Here is an 18357-nt window from a genome sequence, read left to right on the forward strand (position 1 = left end):
GGATTCAGCGCATCAAAATCATGAGGAAAACACATCTTAAATGTATTTATACTCAAACGGAGAGCCGCTATGATTTTTGATCACTGAAAAGTGAATTGGGACCATAGTGCGTCGGGAATCGAGTCGTATTCTCGACTCGCTTCGCTTCGTTTCCGCCGCTACGCATGCTCCGCGGTGGTGCAGCGGCGAGGATGGTCGGCGGGTGGACGGCCATCCAGGCGCAGCTTAGCCGGTCCGTAACCTCGAACCCGTGAGTGCAACTTTCGGGTCGTGAAAACCTGGAAGCGCGAGCTTTTGAGCGGCGCACGCAGGGGTGCAGAAAATGCCCGATCACGCGCCCGGGCAAAAGCCCCAAAAATGTGGGGGGGGGAACATTTTGAGGGGCCAAAAGTCGAAAATCAAAGGAAAACAGAAGGAAATCGTCTTTTTTTACGAAGTCAGTGGGAAATTTAGTTGAAAACTGATGAGAAGTATGTGGAGAGCCGGCTGGCGGGCGCGTGTAAATGTGGAAAAGCCCCAAAAATGTGGAAGGGGGGAACATTTTGAGGGGTCAAAAGTCGAAAACCAAAGGAAAACAGAAGGAAATCGTTATTTTTTCGAAATCGGTGGGAAAAGTGGAAAACAGATGAGGAAAATGTTGAGAGCCGGCTGGCGGGCGCGTGAAAATGTGGAAAAGCCCCAAAAATGTGGAAGGGGAAATATTATGAGGGGCCAAACGTCGAAAATCAAAGGAAAACAGAAGAAAAACGTCATTTTTCTTCGAAATTAGTGGGAAATTTTGTGGAAAACTGATGAGTAATATGTGGAGAGCCGGTTGGCGGGCGCGTGAAAATGTAGAAGCTTGGAAGATTCTATAATCCATACCCCTGGCGCACAGTGGATCGAGGATTTCCTTTTAATCCAAGCAAAAATCCGATGGAATCAAGGGTAATTTTTCTTGTCAAACTTTTTAAGAGTCTAGACCCTGGTTCCGGGAGTCTTTTTTCCAGAGTGGATTATTCGGATCGCGCATCCGAAAACTCGATTACCAGCTGCCGAACTTCAAGCCACACAGCTGTCGTTCTTCGGACTGCAGTGCTTTAATATTTTATGCGAGAGCCCAACTTCGGCAGCTGGACCACGAGTTTTTGGATGCACGATCTGATAACTTCGAAGAAGTCTACATGAGCTGAACTTCGGGTCTCACGCACGAATTTTTTTCCGCCTTGTGGGGAAACTTTGAAAGCTTGGGAAAAAATTATGGCCACTGACGCGACGCGCGAATGACTAAAGCATTAAACTTTAAAACTGAACGTTTGAACGAATCTCACCATTTTCTGCTGAACAACTTGATTGAATCACCGAGCCATATTTTTGTGGCATGGAAGCTAACGCATGGAGAGGGAGAAACGCCTTTCAGCTGAGCGTAAGCGCATGAATGGGAATATGCGTTTACGGTCTACGGATGTAGACTGTAGAGGGAGAGCTACGTCATATACGAAGAAAAAAGGCGGACTCAAGTAGAGGTAAGTAATGTTGCCTGGCGGCTGAACTGAAGGCGTTTTTTCTACGGCCTACTTTTCGTCGAGAAAAGAGACGGAGCTTCATGCATTCATGACTCATGAATCGATGAGCTCAAAATAACTGCCTTCAAGTCGGTGGCTATGCACGAGGGAAACACAAGTAGCACTTTCTGCCTACGCTCAAAACGAAGGAGATTGCTCCACGGCGTAAAAAGCGATGATGCTGTCATACCAATCGCCTAGTCGAAAAACACGTGTCTCCAATGCGACGACGTTTCAGAATCTCTGATTGTGTTTTATTATATTTTGTAGAGAAAAATTCACCTTAATATATTTTAAAACTGTTTGAGAGTATTTTGAAGGGGTGAAGAAAATTCACATAACTATCTTTGAAAAACTTCTGGTCGTTAAGAGAAAAATAAAGAGAGAGGGAAGAGGGAGCGGAGATATGCAACTTTACAATCGGAGGTACGCATTTTCTTTCTCAAACCATCGAAATCAAGTACCTAAAGCAACTTACGAGGTGAGACGGTAGGTCTTGTTCGTGATGTTTGTTTTTCTACTTTTAACTGTATACCTGAGCGTAAGCTCTGAATTGAGAGCCTTATTACTCAGGTATTTAAAGACATTTAAGATTCATAATTGAGTCCATTTGAGGTGACGGATGGGGAGAGTGAAATTTGACCCGAAAAGAGCCAAAATTTCCTTAATTTTCTTTTCAAAATTGGAACTGAATGATATTACAGTGGCGACTAGTTTATTCGCGATTCGGAGCATCTGTGGTTTTTTCGGTGGTTTTGACCCAAAACTTTAAAATTTTATGGCGCCAATTACTGTAGAAAATTCCTTCTAAAAACAATGTCTGGCAAAATAACGTCTTCAAGGTTTTATTAATTTATAACCAATACTTTTTTTGTCATTATTTGACAAGTGTTCGAATAGATTTTTTTTAAATACAGCCTTCTCAATCCCTTTTCCTCTTCGAATATCTTAGTTTCTGATCATCTGCGAGTTTCTATTAACTGCGGTAACCCCGGCCCCAATCAACGCGGGTAATCAAGACTCCACTGAATTTTCAACGTTTCCAATTATCCGCGAATTCGTTTAACCGCGGTAGCCCCGGCCTCAATCACCGCGGATAATCGAGACTACGAAATTTTCAACGTTTCCAATTATTGTCCGCGAATTCCGCTGAGCCGCGGTAGCTCCGGCCTTAACCACCGCGGATAGTCGAGACTCTACGGAATTTTTAACGTTTCCAATTCTTATCCGCGAATTCCGCTGAACTGCGGTAGCTCCGGCCTCGATCACCGCGGATAATCGAGACTCTGCTGAATTTATAAAATTTCTGATTATCCACGACTTCCGCTTAACCGCGGTAGCTCCGGCCTCAATTACCGCGGATAATTGAGACCATGCTGAATTTTTAACGTTTCCAATTATCTGCGAATATCGTTTAACCGCGGGAACTCCGGCCTCAACCACCGCGGATGGTCGAGACTCTACGGAATTTTTAACGTTTCCAATAATTCGCGGATTTCGCATAACCGCAGTAGCCCCGGCCTCAATCGGCGCGGATAATCGAGACTCTACTGAATTTTTAAAGTTTCTGATTATCCACGACTTTCGCTTAGCCGCGGTAACTCTGCCCTCAATTACCGCGGATAATTGAGACCATACTGAATTTTGAACGTTTCCAAATATCTGCGAACTTCGCTTAACCGCGGATAATCGAGACTCTCCTGAATTTTCAAAGGAGGACAGGTTGACCGAGTGCGTAACAAAAAGGGTTGACCGAGGCAACGAACGACCGAGGCCGGGGACCGATAACGGGGCGATAATGGTGAATGAACCAGGAAGATGGAAAATCCCGGGCCGGGCCGGAGGGATCCCACGAGTCATTTGTCCCTGTCGCGTTTCCCTTTTTCCCGGCGGCGGCGGGGCTCATCCCGCCCTCGCCTCGCCGGCCCGGGCCGGGGCGCAAAGTGTGAAACCTTGAACGAGGTTCTCACCCCTTGAAAGTCGTCTACCCGAGCCGTGCGTTCCGACCCAGCTTTGTTCCTGCAATCTGTCATGTTTGACCTCTATTAACCATCCCTCGCTGCCATCGGCGCCCCTTCGCCCTTCGCTTTCCACCCCGCGACTGACCTTACTCTTCGCTTATCCCGACCTTACCCTTACCCTTACGCTTTCGCCCCGAGTCGAACCCCGGGCCCGGGGACGTACTTTTCCCGGCCTTGAAAATCGCCCTTGAAAACCCATCGATGGAAAATGTGTCCCGTTTAAGGGTGGATTCTCACGCTTGGTTTTCGAGTCTTACCTCCGGTTGGGAAGCTTCTCGCATCCGTAAAGGAGTTTCCCTTTTCGACATGACCAGGGTGGCGCTACTGTGCTGAGGTAGAACAAAGTTCAAACATTAGGAAGCTGCCAAATTTTTTCCAATTTTTGGAGGGAATTTTCTGGAAAACTTGAGAGGTTGTATATTGAAACGATTTAAGAATAACTGTTAGCATTTTAATCTGAAAGTCTTAGAAATTTCGATATAAAAATATCCACTATCTTTTTCAGAAATTATGTTTTTATAGAAGGCAATTCGACGAAATTCGGAGGTTCATACTGCGTTTTTCCTTAGAACCAAAGAGTGAGAATCCGTCGTTTTTCAAACGAGGGAACGTAAATCCATTCAAAGGTTGCAAAATCGACACAAACTATAAAATTTTAAACGGGAGGTGACGGTGTAATTTTTTTTTTTCTAAATTTTGATCATTTTTGCGTGAAACTGGAGGGAAAAGTATGGATACTTTTAGAGAGAAACGCCCGCGAAAGAACTAATTTCAAAAATGAAAATTACTGAAGTGGAAATTGACTTCTCTATCAGATGGCCTTTAACAAAAAATAGATCAAAACAAATATATAAAGAGAGGCCATTTTGCATTTCTCTCTTATTTTTTACTTTCCTACCTGCCCACAAAAATTTCAGCATTGAAAGTTCCTCTTATGAAAAAAAATAAAGAGCGGGCATAAGTATGTTAAACCTTGCATGCAATCCGCATTTTCCAACAACAGGCCATCGATGTGCATCAGCAGCGATAAAACCCGACGATGAAAAATAATTCGCCGCAAAAGCTATTCGATATCATGCAGCGCGAGGAAACGAGGTCTTTCATTTGCGCCGAAACACGCGGAGAGAAATTCCGGGACAGGCGAAGAGTGAAAAAAGGTTGAAAGGATAAAAATATAGAGGTAGAACCGAGGCATGAGAGTTAGGATCTAAACGCTGCGGAATGAGAACAATAACACAGTTAACAACAATTGTTAGTATGTAGTTGCGCCGCGGAAATGTCGCGTGCGCATGCGCACTAGCATCGCGGCCGCGGCGGAAAAAAAGAAATCGATAAGTCCTCGGTGGCGGCGATGCACGAACACAAATCTGGGCACCGTGCGGCACCAGAACGACTTTTTCTACGAGCTCGACTTAGCTCGGTACAACATCGACAACCCTTTTTCATCCTTCCCTCGTTTCCATCAAAACTTGCTCCCGACGCACCGAACTCGCGAATACGTTTTCGGGACGGTTGAGGGCACAGAGCGCTTAATTTTGGGGACGATGATGGTGACTTGCGTTGATTTAACTTTTCAATAATCAACAAAGTTCTCATGATAGAAAGGTCAAATGCAGAGTGGATATTGAAAGCATGGTAAGCGCCATTAGAGGGCTGATTGTTGAAAGTGATGGACAAGGCGATAAACAAAGAAGACATAAGGAGTATAGAGCGATCCTATTGGTCGAAATGGGTGGTTCTTAAAGACTGAGGGAGAAAACGATGAACTAACTAAAGGGTCTCACATGGGTTGCCTTCAGTTAGTTTATTACTTACCTCCCTCCTTTGTCTATTGCAACTACCCGCTTCTACCAATAGGATCCCTCCATATCCTTTTTGTGTTCTTTGATCGCTTTATCTACGGGGTATCTACTGAAACAGGCTGACCAAAAATCAGTACTTTTACAGTACTTTTTCAGTACATTCCCAAGAAATTCAGTGCCTCCTCAAGAGAAAAATTCAGTACTTTTTCAGTGCCAGTGACGAAATTTTTTTTCGTCAAGTTTCTAAAATGAGCCAGGTATTGCGATCTCTAATTGCTAAACGTAGCCCAAAATTATCCTATGCGTATTTTGAGAGCGCTAAAGACCAAACTGGGTGACTTCGCCATTCCTGTAAACAGGAAATTACCCAAGTACCCATAACCCCGAACCGAACAACAACCTTTTACGCCTGGAACCTTCGAGGGGCACCGTTCGAATGAAAATGTATTAGGCTACTGCGCAGCACAAAATTAGGGGTACCACAACTTACACCGGAACTCTCCTCCCACTCGTTCTCGTTCGACCGATCACGGGTAGCTCCCGCGCTCACGCACAGTGGATCGAGTCAATTACAGGAGTCGCACATCAAATTTTTTATTAAAACTGCGAATTTCGGTGTTTATTTCGCAACATTTTAAATTTCAAGGGGTGCCTCTAGAAGATAATTTCACGAGGAAACCAATGAAACCACTTATAGAACCTCAAAATTTTATATAAACGACGTTTTAAGTTTCCAAATTTTGTCCGAGCTCTTCAACTGACTCGATCCACCGTGCGGCGGGCAACTCACCATTTAATTAGAGCGTAATTCATTTTGCATCGAAACCCGGCAACGCCGAGTGCGGAGCCGGAAGCAAAGGCGGAAATGAGGCGACGAACTAACTAAAGATTCGACAGGAGCCTAGATTACTTTTTTCAAGAATTCAAGCCTGATTCCAGGTTTCAGTTTTTCAACGCGGGCTTGTGATTTTCTTAATTAACGCTCGAAGCTTAGCTTCATTACTTACACGCGGGAAAAAATCGGGCATTTATTCTGCCGTGCTAAGGAAGAACGCCGTATGAACCTTCAGGCGTTGCCAAATTTCCTTCCATAAAACACGATTTTCATGGAAAACTTATGAACATTTTTCTTCCAATTTTTCAGATAATTTTGTTCGCAATGTCACCTCAAGCTCCTAAAACTTTCGAAGCAAAATGTTTACAACTTTCCTACAAAATAAACATTTTATCGAAGGAAATTTGGCAACTCTCGAATGTTCATACGGCGTTCTTCCTTGGCAAGGCAGTATTCTCTCTTAGGGTGAATCTACTCCGACAAAGAACAAGGAACGAGACACACTGACTCTATCAGAAAGGAATCATGTCACACGCGCAAAAAAACTTATCGATTTGGTGTTCAGCTGAATATTAGTTACAGTGGCATGGCGTGCTTTGCGATACATCGATTGTTATGCCATTTAAACCAACGGAAAAGGATCGATAAACAGGGTGTTCGCAGCGAACACTTGAATAATCGATTCTTTACCATAGGCTTAAATGGCATAAAAATCGATATATCGCAAAGCACGCCAAGCCACTGATTAATTATGCTTTAGATATGTAGAAAACCGTCAACCAATGGGACCACCGTGTATTGGACTCACGTCAGTAATGATTAATCAATACGTATTGCTGCAGACTCAGCTTCCGTTAAAACTGGGGGCTTCAAAAAGGCCCATTGGTGCCTTTATTAGTCCTCTCATTGGCTAGAGATGCAAGTTGAGGGAATTGATGAGCACTTTTGAAGCATCCAGTTTGGACGTTGGGGAGAGACGCGGCCATGGAGAAGTAGCTTTGTGGTTTTATCTATTTTCTAAATTTCTAATACTTTGAAAATAACTTATTTTCAAAGAAAAAAGAAAAAAAAACCGAGTTATGAGTGATTCTCAGCTACTACTATTCTCAGCTACTACTATTCTCAGCTTAGTAGAAGTTAGATTCAGCGATGTAACTTTGAAAATGGGCCCTTTCGCGAGATTACGATGATTTACCTCCACGAAAAATACAAAACACGAGAGAAAATACATCAAAAGTTTTGAAATTTTGAAGTAGGTGTGGAATTTTTTCTTCTTTATTTTGAACTTCAAACAGTGCAGAAGTTGAACCACTGAACTTTACTCGAGGTTTAAAAAAATCGTCCTTTCTGTGATGCTAATTTTGAGGATATCAATCAAAATGTGAACCAAATGAGGCCCCCTGAGAGAAAGAGCTGTTCAAAAATTGATTGTGAAATATGAATACGACTTGAAGACAAACGGAAACAAACACAACATTAAAATATAGCGGGGGCAAGGACGCGCATTAACGACGGCGCAGAGATACAACTATTCGTACTTGATGGATATCCGTGTTGCGTCTGCGAAATTGAAGGCGCGATGGCGCGAGGCGTGAACTCGCTTTGCTTGTGCTACCAATTACGAGTCTTTTCTTGACCAAAGTCATGAGAAAAGTTAAAAAACGATGACTTTAAAAGTATTTCTTATCCTCCTCGGCTGTAATGCTCCCTTAGCTTTTGAAACAGCACGACAAATAAGACATACGGAACCGACACAATCCATTTCGAGGATGCAAAATTGACTCAAACGATTCAATTTTTTTACAAAAATATATTGTACAATTTTTGCCCGGAATTTTTCTGATTTGTGCATGAGGTCAGAAGAAAAATCAGTGAAAATTTCAGTTACAAATTCCCAAAATTCTGGTAAAAATGCGATTTGCGAGCGGAAAATTGGGAATATTGAAAGGTAGTTAGGTTCATTGTAAGGGGAACGACGACTTGTGTGATTCTTTTTTACTAAACTCAGTTAAAATTTTAAATTTTTTGAATTTTCTTCAAACTTTAAATCAGCAAGAGTACGTACCGTTGAAGCTCTGCTGCCTTTCCCTCTCCCCCGCCGACTTTCGCCCCGGACATAATCATTACTCAGGTACAATAAGTGCTGAAACAGAGAAATAAATAAATTCATCACCGAATGTCCCCATTAAATGAATAACGAACACACCATTTACATGAAACTCTTCTACTTCAAACTACTGAAACTAAGCTCTAACGTATATAACTCTAATAACAAAACAAAAATATATCTACTTATTATTGAAGCACAGGAGGTATCATTTTCTATACAACAAAGCACACACCGAAATTTTGCAGTCTAATATCCAAAACAAGAAGCATGTCTTTCATAAAACTGGAGACGGTTAACAACAATTTAAAAAATGTACTATTACTCTCCGTGACTGTTTCAGTGCGGAGTTCCGAAAATAATTCCGAAAGCAGTTGCTTCGCGCTAATGTGCGCTGACTATAGGTCGCGTTCATTTTTATTGTTATTCCTTAAAATCGAGCAACTTTGCCCGTTGTGAGTTGGTGCGCTGTGTTCGCCTTCAATTTCGAGTGATACTGTGCCACTTATGGGTGGTCGAATAGTTGCTTCGCGCCAATGTACGCTAAGTATTATAAGCCGCGTTCATTTCCATGGTTTTTCTCCGGCAGAACCGTTGTGAGTTGGTGCGCTGAGTTCGCCTTCAATTTCGAATGATACTGTGCCACGCACGGGTGGTCGAATAGTTGCTTCTCGCTTATGTACGCCGAGTATAGATCCTGTTCCGTTTTATTATTATTCGATAAACGCCAGTTTACGCATTAGACAGCCACATTCCCGTCCATTTCGCTGAATGACCAATGCGACCTGTCGTACCGTGAAATAGGGTCTGAATTTTTTATTGACAAGACAGTTATTATAAATTCATTTAACTATTTATTAATAACAAGATAGTTAATATTAATTTATTTAATATAACATGTTTACTTTGGTACAAAATTTAAATTTTAGGTTGATTAATCAACTTTTAGAGGTTTAAGATCCTCATACTTTTTTCTTAATCTTTCTCTTGCGTAGACTTTCAAACTCGTGAAAGTAAGGAATGTCATCGATTCCTGGATACATCTGGAGCAAAGTTTACAGATAGCGTCGCGTACGGCAGGGAAGATTCTAGCGGATTGGCAAATCTGCTTTCCCTCCATTTGAATCCATCCTAAAAATCGATTCTAGGACAAGGAATCGATGGTTCAGAATCGATTGTTCCGCATACATTCAATTTGAGCAGGAGCGCACTCGCAAGCTTACATGGCTCCTCAGCGCGAGAAAAAGAAGCAGAAAAAAACGCGAGGAGAGCTGCGGGAGGCGGCGGAGTTGAAAATGAGCGCGGACGAATCGATATGCCAATGATAGCGAGGTAATAGGAGGTGCCTACCCGGCGTTGCGAAGGCGCTGCTGCCGGAGGAGAGTTTTCGCGATCGGGAAAAAAAGCCGGGCCAGGCGGCACGGGCTCGGGACGGTAGGCCGAGATGTCCCGGCTATTAAGCACCCTTTTGATTTCCATCCCTCCGCGCCCCGCCGCCCGCTCGCCCTCCCCTCCGGAGGCAGCGCGAGCCGCGACAGGGCGCAGTCGCGGCGCTCGAGTGAACTTGAAAAAGTTGGCGGCTCGAAAAGCGATCGCGAGGCCAGTGCCGTAGATGAGGCCCGGACTGTGGGGCTAGAGATCGGCCGCCGCTCGAATCGGGAATAAGCTCCAACGTCTTAAAATCGGACAGCGGCTTTGAGAAACTATGTAAAATACGGGTGACTAACACTGGAAAAACAAACACATTGGATCTAGAGTCCAGACTCTTGAAAACATTGACAAGAAAAAGGACTCTTGATTCAATCAGATTAAAGCTTAAATCAAAAGGAAATTCGCTCAAATTAAGAGGCTTGGTTCTTCATTTAAGCTTAAATCTGATTGAATCGAGAGTATTTTTTCTTGTCGATGTTTTTAAGAGTCTGGACTCTAGATCCAATGTTTTTTTTTTTTTTTTTTTTTTTTCCCAGTGAAGATGGTTGTTGGATTTGGAGAGTATGGATTCGATTGAAATGAGTCTTTCACAAAATATAGACGCGAATCGATCGGGGGAAAAAACGCGAATGGATCGATGCAATTCGATAGACAATGGGAGCGACAACCGTGAATCGATTGACAAACCTGCGTATTGATCGACAAACTGGTGTATCGATCGACAATCCTGTGCGTCGATTGACAAAGCCGTGAGTTGACCGACAGCCCAGTGTATCGATCGACAAAGCCCGGAACCAATCGAAAACCGCAAGAATCGATAACAAACTTGGGAATCGATCGACAAAACCGTGACTTTATCGAAGTTTTTCGATTAAATCTGTGTCGATCGAGTTGCTATCGATCGGAATTTTGATTTTTCGATCGATTCATATGAATCGAATCAACATAAGGATTTTCAATTAGTGGTCGATCCGTTCACATTTTTGCCATTCGATCGAATCAATGGCCTTTATGAGACCGGGCCCGCTACTTAAGGATGCGGTTGGGTCGGGTTAAGGGTGGACAATTTTACGAGGAAGAAGAGAAACATTACGATGAAATTACGATGAAATAAAAATGCTGAACGAATGAGCGATAATTTAGAGCCACGATCAAGCACTGGATCCTTTAAACGGAGAGAGTTTGAGACCCTCCACGCCAAGATGCGTCGCAGTAAATGTTGATGGCAACTATTCGAGCACCGTTGTCGTGGAGTTGCATTCCAACCAATCTGAAGGCGCTGTAAGCGTCCACACCGGAAAATTCACAATTTTAAATAAGTTCTTGGCTTTGAAACTCGTGCAAGATTTGTGCGCGTTGGAATCTATCGCAATCGCGCTAGCCATTTTCTTGTCTGCAAAAACCGGATATGAATAAGTTGAATGTGAACTGTTATGTTTGCCTTCATGCGATAGATTTTGTTCGGCAAGTCTAAGATTGCCTGATAATGATACGCAAGCATGCTTAGATTCCTCTACGAGCGAATCCGTTCAGTGTCCATGACATTCAAAGAGAAAGAAGGAAAACGTCTTTGCGCAGTGCAAAAATAAAAATACACGTGATTCACCGAGTGACAAAAAAATAGGGAAAATTATCAACTCCAGCAAAAGAAAAAGATGAAACTATTTTCGTAATGATTGGCATTCTTAACCGGAAAACTATATTACCTTCTACGACATTTATACTTTCTTTATTTTCCTTGAGGAAAAGCAGAAAAGAAAAGAAGTTTCGTATCGTGTGTGTAGCAGGCAAAAAGCATTGCATGTAAAATTAACTGACAATTTAAGATATACCAGATGATTTAAAGTGCTTAATTTAAAATAGATCTCAGGAAAAATTTTATGTTCGAAGATTCGAACCCACATTTGGTAAAATTAACTTACAAATTATTTATGCCAGATGATGAAAAGTACATAATATAAAATAGACTTCAGGCAAAATTTGCAGTTCGAATTGTCAAACCCATTCTAGAAGGCAAATGAAGGTGACTTATAACAATTTTTCCCCGTCACTTACATAAATTTATCTGACATTTCCCGATTTTCCCTGACTGCGGCAACCCTGTGCAACGTTGCCGATCCGACCTGGACCAGGGCTCTTGGGCGGAATTAGAGTCCCTTTATACTGAGAGTCAAGACAATTCGGCTCATGGATGTCACAAACGGGAATAAAGATTACAGAAATTGAACGTTTTTCGTAATCTTTGATCGGCCCATTCTCAAATGCCTTTCTCCGTTCCTCCTCTCATTCCGTTTGTTCCTTGCCGAACCCGTAATTCCCTGGTCCATTCCAGATTATAATCTTTGCAATTGGTGAAAATGTAATCTTTATTCCCGTTTGTGACACTGTGAAGGCCTAAAATCCGGTTAACCAATCAGAAATGGATTCGCATTGTCTTGACTCTCAGTATAAAGGGACTCTATCACTTACATAAATTTCCCTGACATTTCCCGATTTTCCCTGACTGCGGCAACCCTGTGCAACGTTGCCGATCCGACGTGGAACAGGGCTCTTATCTTGGGCGGAAAAATGTGATAAAAAAAGGGCCTCTCGTGTTCGAATTGTCAAACCCATTCTAGAAGGCAAATGAAGGTGACTTATAACAATTTTTCCCCGTCACTTACATAAATTTCCCTGACATTTCCCGATTTTCCCTGACTGCGGCAACCCTGCGCAACGTTGCCAATCCGACGTGGAACAGGGCTCTTATCTTGGGCGGAAAAATGTGATAAAAAAAGGGCCTCTCGTGTTCGAATTGTCAAACCCATTCTAGAAGGCAAATGAAGGTGACTTATAACAATTTTTCCCCGTCACTTACATAAATTTCCCTGACATTTCCCGATTTTCCCTGACTGCGGCAACCCTGCGCAACGTTGCCAATCCGACGTGGAACAGGGCTCTTATCTTGGGCGGAAAAATGTGATAAAAAAAGGGCCTCTCGTGTTCGAATTGTCAAACCCATTCTAGAAGGCAAATGAAGGTGACTTATAACAATTTTTCCCCGTCACTTACATAAATTTCCCTGACATTTCCCGATTTTCCCTGACTGCGGCAACCCTGCGCAACGTTGCCAATCCGACGTGGAACAGGGCTCTTATCTTGGGCGGAAAAATGTGATAAAAAAAGGGCCTCTCGTGTTCGAATTGTCAAACCCATTCTAGAAGGCAAATGAAGGTGACTTATAACAATTTTTCCCCGTCACTTACATAAATTTCCCTGACATTTCCCGATTTTCCCTGACTGCGGCAACCCTGTGCAACGTTGCCGATCCGACCTGGAACAGGGCTCTTATCTTGGGCGGAAAAATGTGATAAAAAAAGGGCCTCTCGTGTTCGAATTGTCAAACCCATTCTAGAAGGCAAATGAAGGTGACTTATAACAATTTTTCCCCGTCACTTACATAAATTTCCCTGACATTTCCCGATTTTCCCTGACTGCGGCAACCCTGCGCAACGTTGCCAATCCGACGTGGAACAGGGCTCTTATCTTGGGCGGAAAAATGTGATAAAAAAAGGGCCTCTCGTGTTCGAATTGTCAAACCCATTCTAGAAGGCAAATGAAGGTGACTTATAACAATTTTTCCCCGTCACTTACATAAATTTCCCTGACATTTCCCGATTTTCCCTGACTGCGGCAACCCTGTGCAACGTTGCCGATCCGACCTGGAACAGGGCTCTTATCTTGGGCGGAAAAAGGTGATAAAAAAAGGGCCTCTCGTGTTCGAATTGTCAAACCCATTCAAGAAGGCAAATGAAGGTGACTTATAACAATTTTTCCCCGTCACTTACATAAATTTCCCTGACATTTCCCGATTTTCCCTGACTGCGGCAACCCTGTGCAACGTTGCCGATCCGACCTGGAACAGGGCTCTTATCTTGGGCGGAAAAATGTGATAAAAAAAGGGCCTCTCGTGTTCGAATTGTCAAACCCATTCTAGAAGGCAAATGAAGGTGACTTATAACAATTTTTCCCCGTCACTTACATAAATTTCCCTGACATTTCCCGATTTTCCCTGACTGCGGCAACCCTGTGCAACGTTGCCGATCCGACCTGGAACAGGGCTCTTATCTTGGGCGGAAAAAGGTGATAAAAAAAGGGCCTCTCGTGTTCGAATTGTCAAACCCATTCAAGAAGGCAAATGAAGGTGACTTATAACAATTTTTCCCCGTCACTTACATAAATTTCCCTGACATTTCCCGATTTTCCCTGACTGCGGCAACCCTGTGCAACGTTGCCGATCCGACCTGGAACAGGGCTCTTATCTTGGGCGGAAAAATGTGATAAAAAAAGGGCCTCTCGTGTTCGAATTGTCAAACCCATTCTAGAAGGCAAATGAAGGTGACTTATAACAATTTTTCCCCGTCACTTACATAAATTTCCCTGACATTTCCCGATTTTCCCTGACTGCGGCAACCCTGTGCAACGTTGCCGATCCGACCTGGAACAGGGCTCTTATCTTGGGCGGAAAAAGGTGATAAAAAAAGGGCCTCTCGTGTTCGAATTGTCAAACCCATTCAAGAAGGCAAATGAAGGTGACTTATAACAATTTTTCCCCGTCACTTACATAAATTTCCCTGACATTTCCCGATTTTCCCTGACAACGGCAACCCTGTGCAACGTTGCCGATCCGACGTGGAACAGGGCTCTTATCTTGGGCGGAAAAAGGTGATAAAAAAAGGGCCTCTCGTGTTCGAATTGTCAAACCCATTCAAGAAGGCAAATGAAGGTGACTTATAACAATTTTTCCCCGTCACTTACATAAATTTCCCTGACATTTCCCGATTTTCCCTGACTGCGGCAACCCTGTGCAACGTTGCCGATCCGACCTGGAACAGGGCTCTTATCTTGGGCGGAAAAAGGTGATAAAAAAAGGGCCTCTCGTGTTCGAATTGTCAAACCCATTCTAGAAGGCAAATGAAGGTGACTTATAACAATTTTTCCCCGTCACTTACATAAATTTCCCTGACATTTCCCGATTTTCCCTGACTGCGGCAACCCTGTGCAACGTTGCCGATCCGACGTGGAACAGGGCTCTTATCTTGGGCGGAAAAAGGTGATAAAAAAAGGGCCTCTCGTGTTCGAATTGTCAAACCCATTCTAGAAGGCAAATGAAGGTGACTTATAACAATTTTTCCCCGTCACTTACATAAATTTCCCTGACATTTCCCGATTTTCCCTGACTGCGGCAACCCTGTGCAACGTTGCCGATCCGACGTGGAACAGGGCTCTTATCTTGGGCGGAAAAAGGTGATAAAAAAAGGGCCTCTCGTGTTCGAATTGTCAAACCCATTCAAGAAGGCAAATGAAGGTGACTTATAACAATTTTTCCCCGTCACTTACATAAATTTCCCTGACATTTCCCGATTTTCCCTGACTGCGGCAACCCTGTGCAACGTTGCCGATCCGACCTGGAACAGGGCTCTTATCTTGGGCGGAAAAAGGTGATAAAAAAAGGGCCTCTCGTGTTCGAATTGTCAAACCCATTCTAGAAGGCAAATGAAGGTGACTTATAACAATTTTTCCCCGTCACTTACATAAATTTCCCTGACATTTCCCGATTTTCCCTGACTGCGGCAACCCTGTGCAACGTTGCCGATCCGACGTGGAACAGGGCTCTTATCTTGGGCGGAAAAAGGTGATAAAAAAAGGGCCTCTCGTGTTCGAATTGTCAAACCCATTCAAGAAGGCAAATGAAGGTGACTTATAACAATTTTTCCCCGTCACTTACATAAATTTCCCTGACATTTCCCGATTTTCCCTGACTGCGGCAACCCTGTGCAACGTTGCCGATCCGACCTGGAACAGGGCTCTTATCTTGGGCGGAAAAAGGTGATAAAAAAAGGGCCTCTCGTGTTCGAATTGTCAAACCCATTCTAGAAGGCAAATGAAGGTGACTTATAACAATTTTTCCCCGTCACTTACATAAATTTCCCTGACATTTCCCGATTTTCCCTGACTGCGGCAACCCTGTGCAACGTTGCCGATCCGACCTGGAACAGGGCTCTTATCTTGGGCGGAAAAAGGTGATAAAAAAAGGGCCTCTCGTGTTCGAATTGTCAAACCCATTCTAGAAGGCAAATGAAGGTGACTTATAACAATTTTTCCCCGTCACTTACATAAATTTCCCTGACATTTCCCGATTTTCCCTGACTGCGGCAACCCTGTGCAACGTTGCCGATCCGACGTGGAACAGGGCTCTTATCTTGGGCGGAAAAAGGTGATAAAAAAAGGGCCTCTCGTGTTCGAATTGTCAAACCCATTCAAGAAGGCAAATGAAGGTGACTTATAACAATTTTTCCCCGTCACTTACATAAATTTCCCTGACATTTCCCGATTTTCCCTGACTGCGGCAACCCTGTGCAACGTTGCCGATCCGACCTGGAACAGGGCTCTTATCTTGGGCGGAAAAAGGTGATAAAAAAAGGGCCTCTCGTGTTCGAATTGTCAAACCCATTCTAGAAGGCAAATGAAGGTGACTTATAACAATTTTTCCCCGTCACTTACATAAATTTCCCTGACATTTCCCGATTTTCCCTGACTGCGGCAACCCTGTGCAACGTTGCCGATCCGACGTGGAACAGGGCTCTTATCTTGGGCGGAAAAAGGTGATAAAAAAAGGGCCTCTCGTGTTCGAATTGTCAAACCCATTCAAGAAGGCAAATGAAGGTGACTTATAACAATTTTTCCCCGTCACTTACATAAATTTCCCTGACATTTCCCGATTTTCCCTGACTGCGGCAACCCTGTGCAACGTTGCCGATCCGACCTGGAACAGGGCTCTTATCTTGGGCGGAAAAAGGTGATAAAAAAAGGGCCTCTCGTGTTCGAATTGTCAAACCCATTCTAGAAGGCAAATGAAGGTGACTTATAACAATTTTTCCCCGTCACTTACATAAATTTCCCTGACATTTCCCGATTTTCCCTGACTGCGGCAACCCTGTGCAACGTTGCCGATCCGACGTGGAACAGGGCTCTTATCTTGGGCGGAAAAAGGTGATAAAAAAAGGGCCTCTCGTGTTCGAATTGTCAAACCCATTCAAGAAGGCAAATGAAGGTGACTTATAACAATTTTTCCCCGTCACTTACATAAATTTCCCTGACATTTCCCGATTTTCCCTGACTGCGGCAACCCTGTGCAACGTTGCCGATCCGACCTGGAACAGGGCTCTTATCTTGGGCGGAAAAAGGTGATAAAAAAAGGGCCTCTCGTGTTCGAATTGTCAAACCCATTCTAGAAGGCAAATGAAGGTGACTTATAACAATTTTTCCCCGTCACTTACATAAATTTCCCTGACATTTCCCGATTTTCCCTGACTGCGGCAACCCTGTGCAACGTTGCCGATCCGACGTGGAACAGGGCTCTTATCTTGGGCGGAAAAAGGTGATAAAAAAAGGGCCTCTCGTGTTCGAATTGTCAAACCCATTCTAGAAGGCAAATGAAGGTGACTTATAACAATTTTTCCCCGTCACTTACATAAATTTCCCTGACATTTCCCGATTTTCCCTGACTGCGGCAACCCTGTGCAACGTTGCCGATCCGACGTGGAACAGGGCTCTTATCTTGGGCGGAAAAAGGTGATAAAAAAAGGGCCTCTCGTGTTCGAATTGTCAAACCCATTCTAGAAGGCAAATGAAGGTGACTTATAACAATTTTTCCCCGTCACTTACATAAATTTCCCTGACATTTCCCGATTTTCCCTGACTGCGGCAACCCTGTGCAACGTTGCCGATCCGACGTGGAACAGGGCTCTTATCTTGGGCGGAAAAAGGTGATAAAAAAAGGGCCTCTCGTGTTCGAATTGTCAAACCCATTCAAGAAGGCAAATGAAGGTGACTTATAACAATTTTTCCCCGTCACTTACATAAATTTCCCTGACATTTCCCGATTTTCCCTGACTGCGGCAACCCTGTGCAACGTTGCCGATCCGACCTGGAACAGGGCTCTTATCTTGGGCGGAAAAAGGTGATAAAAAAAGGGCCTCTCGTGTTCGAATTGTCAAACCCATTCTAGAAGGCAAATGAAGGTGACTTATAACAATTTTTCCCCGTCACTTACATAAATTTCCCTGACATTTCCCGATTTTCCCTGACTGCGGCAACCCTGTGCAACGTTGCCGATCCGACGTGGAACAGGGCTCTTATCTTGGGCGGAAAAAGGTGATAAAAAAAGGGCCTCTCGTGTTCGAATTGTCAAACCCATTCAAGAAGGCAAATGAAGGTGACTTATAACAATTTTTCCCCGTCACTTACATAAATTTCCCTGACATTTCCCGATTTTCCCTGACTGCGGCAACCCTGTGCAACGTTGCCGATCCGACCTGGAACAGGGCTCTTATCTTGGGCGGAAAAAGGTGATAAAAAAAGGGCCTCTCGTGGATATGACAGAATCCCTTGGATCACACGGAGATCGGGAGGCACATAGTAAAGCAGAGTCCGCGGCCGCGGCACTGCTTTTCCCCTCCTCTCGCGTAGTACCCCCACCCTGATCAGCAATCCCGCGGGGTTGCCATGTCGCAAGCACTCGCCGAATCAAAGGGATTCCCAGATAGGAGCCGAAGGGGCCCAGCCTTGGATTCAA

General features: G+C 43.9%; 1 protein-coding gene across 5 annotated transcripts in view; it reads right to left on the reverse strand.

Moving 5' to 3' along the window:
* Window positions 1–18357, reverse strand: part of Tet (Ten-Eleven Translocation (TET) family protein) — a 150775-nt gene that overhangs the window by 57465 nt on the left and 74953 nt on the right. For 4 of the 5 annotated variants that reach the window (XM_072302653.1, XM_072302656.1, XM_072302655.1 and 1 more), the window contains exon 3: window positions 8268–8345. The exons of the other annotated variant lie outside the window; for it this stretch is intronic. In XM_072302653.1, the coding sequence (XP_072158754.1) occupies window positions 8268–8345 (78 nt within the window). The remainder of the gene's footprint in view (window positions 1–8267; window positions 8346–18357) is intronic. 5 annotated transcript variants of the gene reach the window in all.

This window comes from Bemisia tabaci, chromosome 7, assembly GCF_918797505.1.
Source record: "Bemisia tabaci chromosome 7, PGI_BMITA_v3".
Taxonomy (NCBI): Eukaryota; Metazoa; Arthropoda; class Insecta; order Hemiptera; family Aleyrodidae; genus Bemisia; species Bemisia tabaci.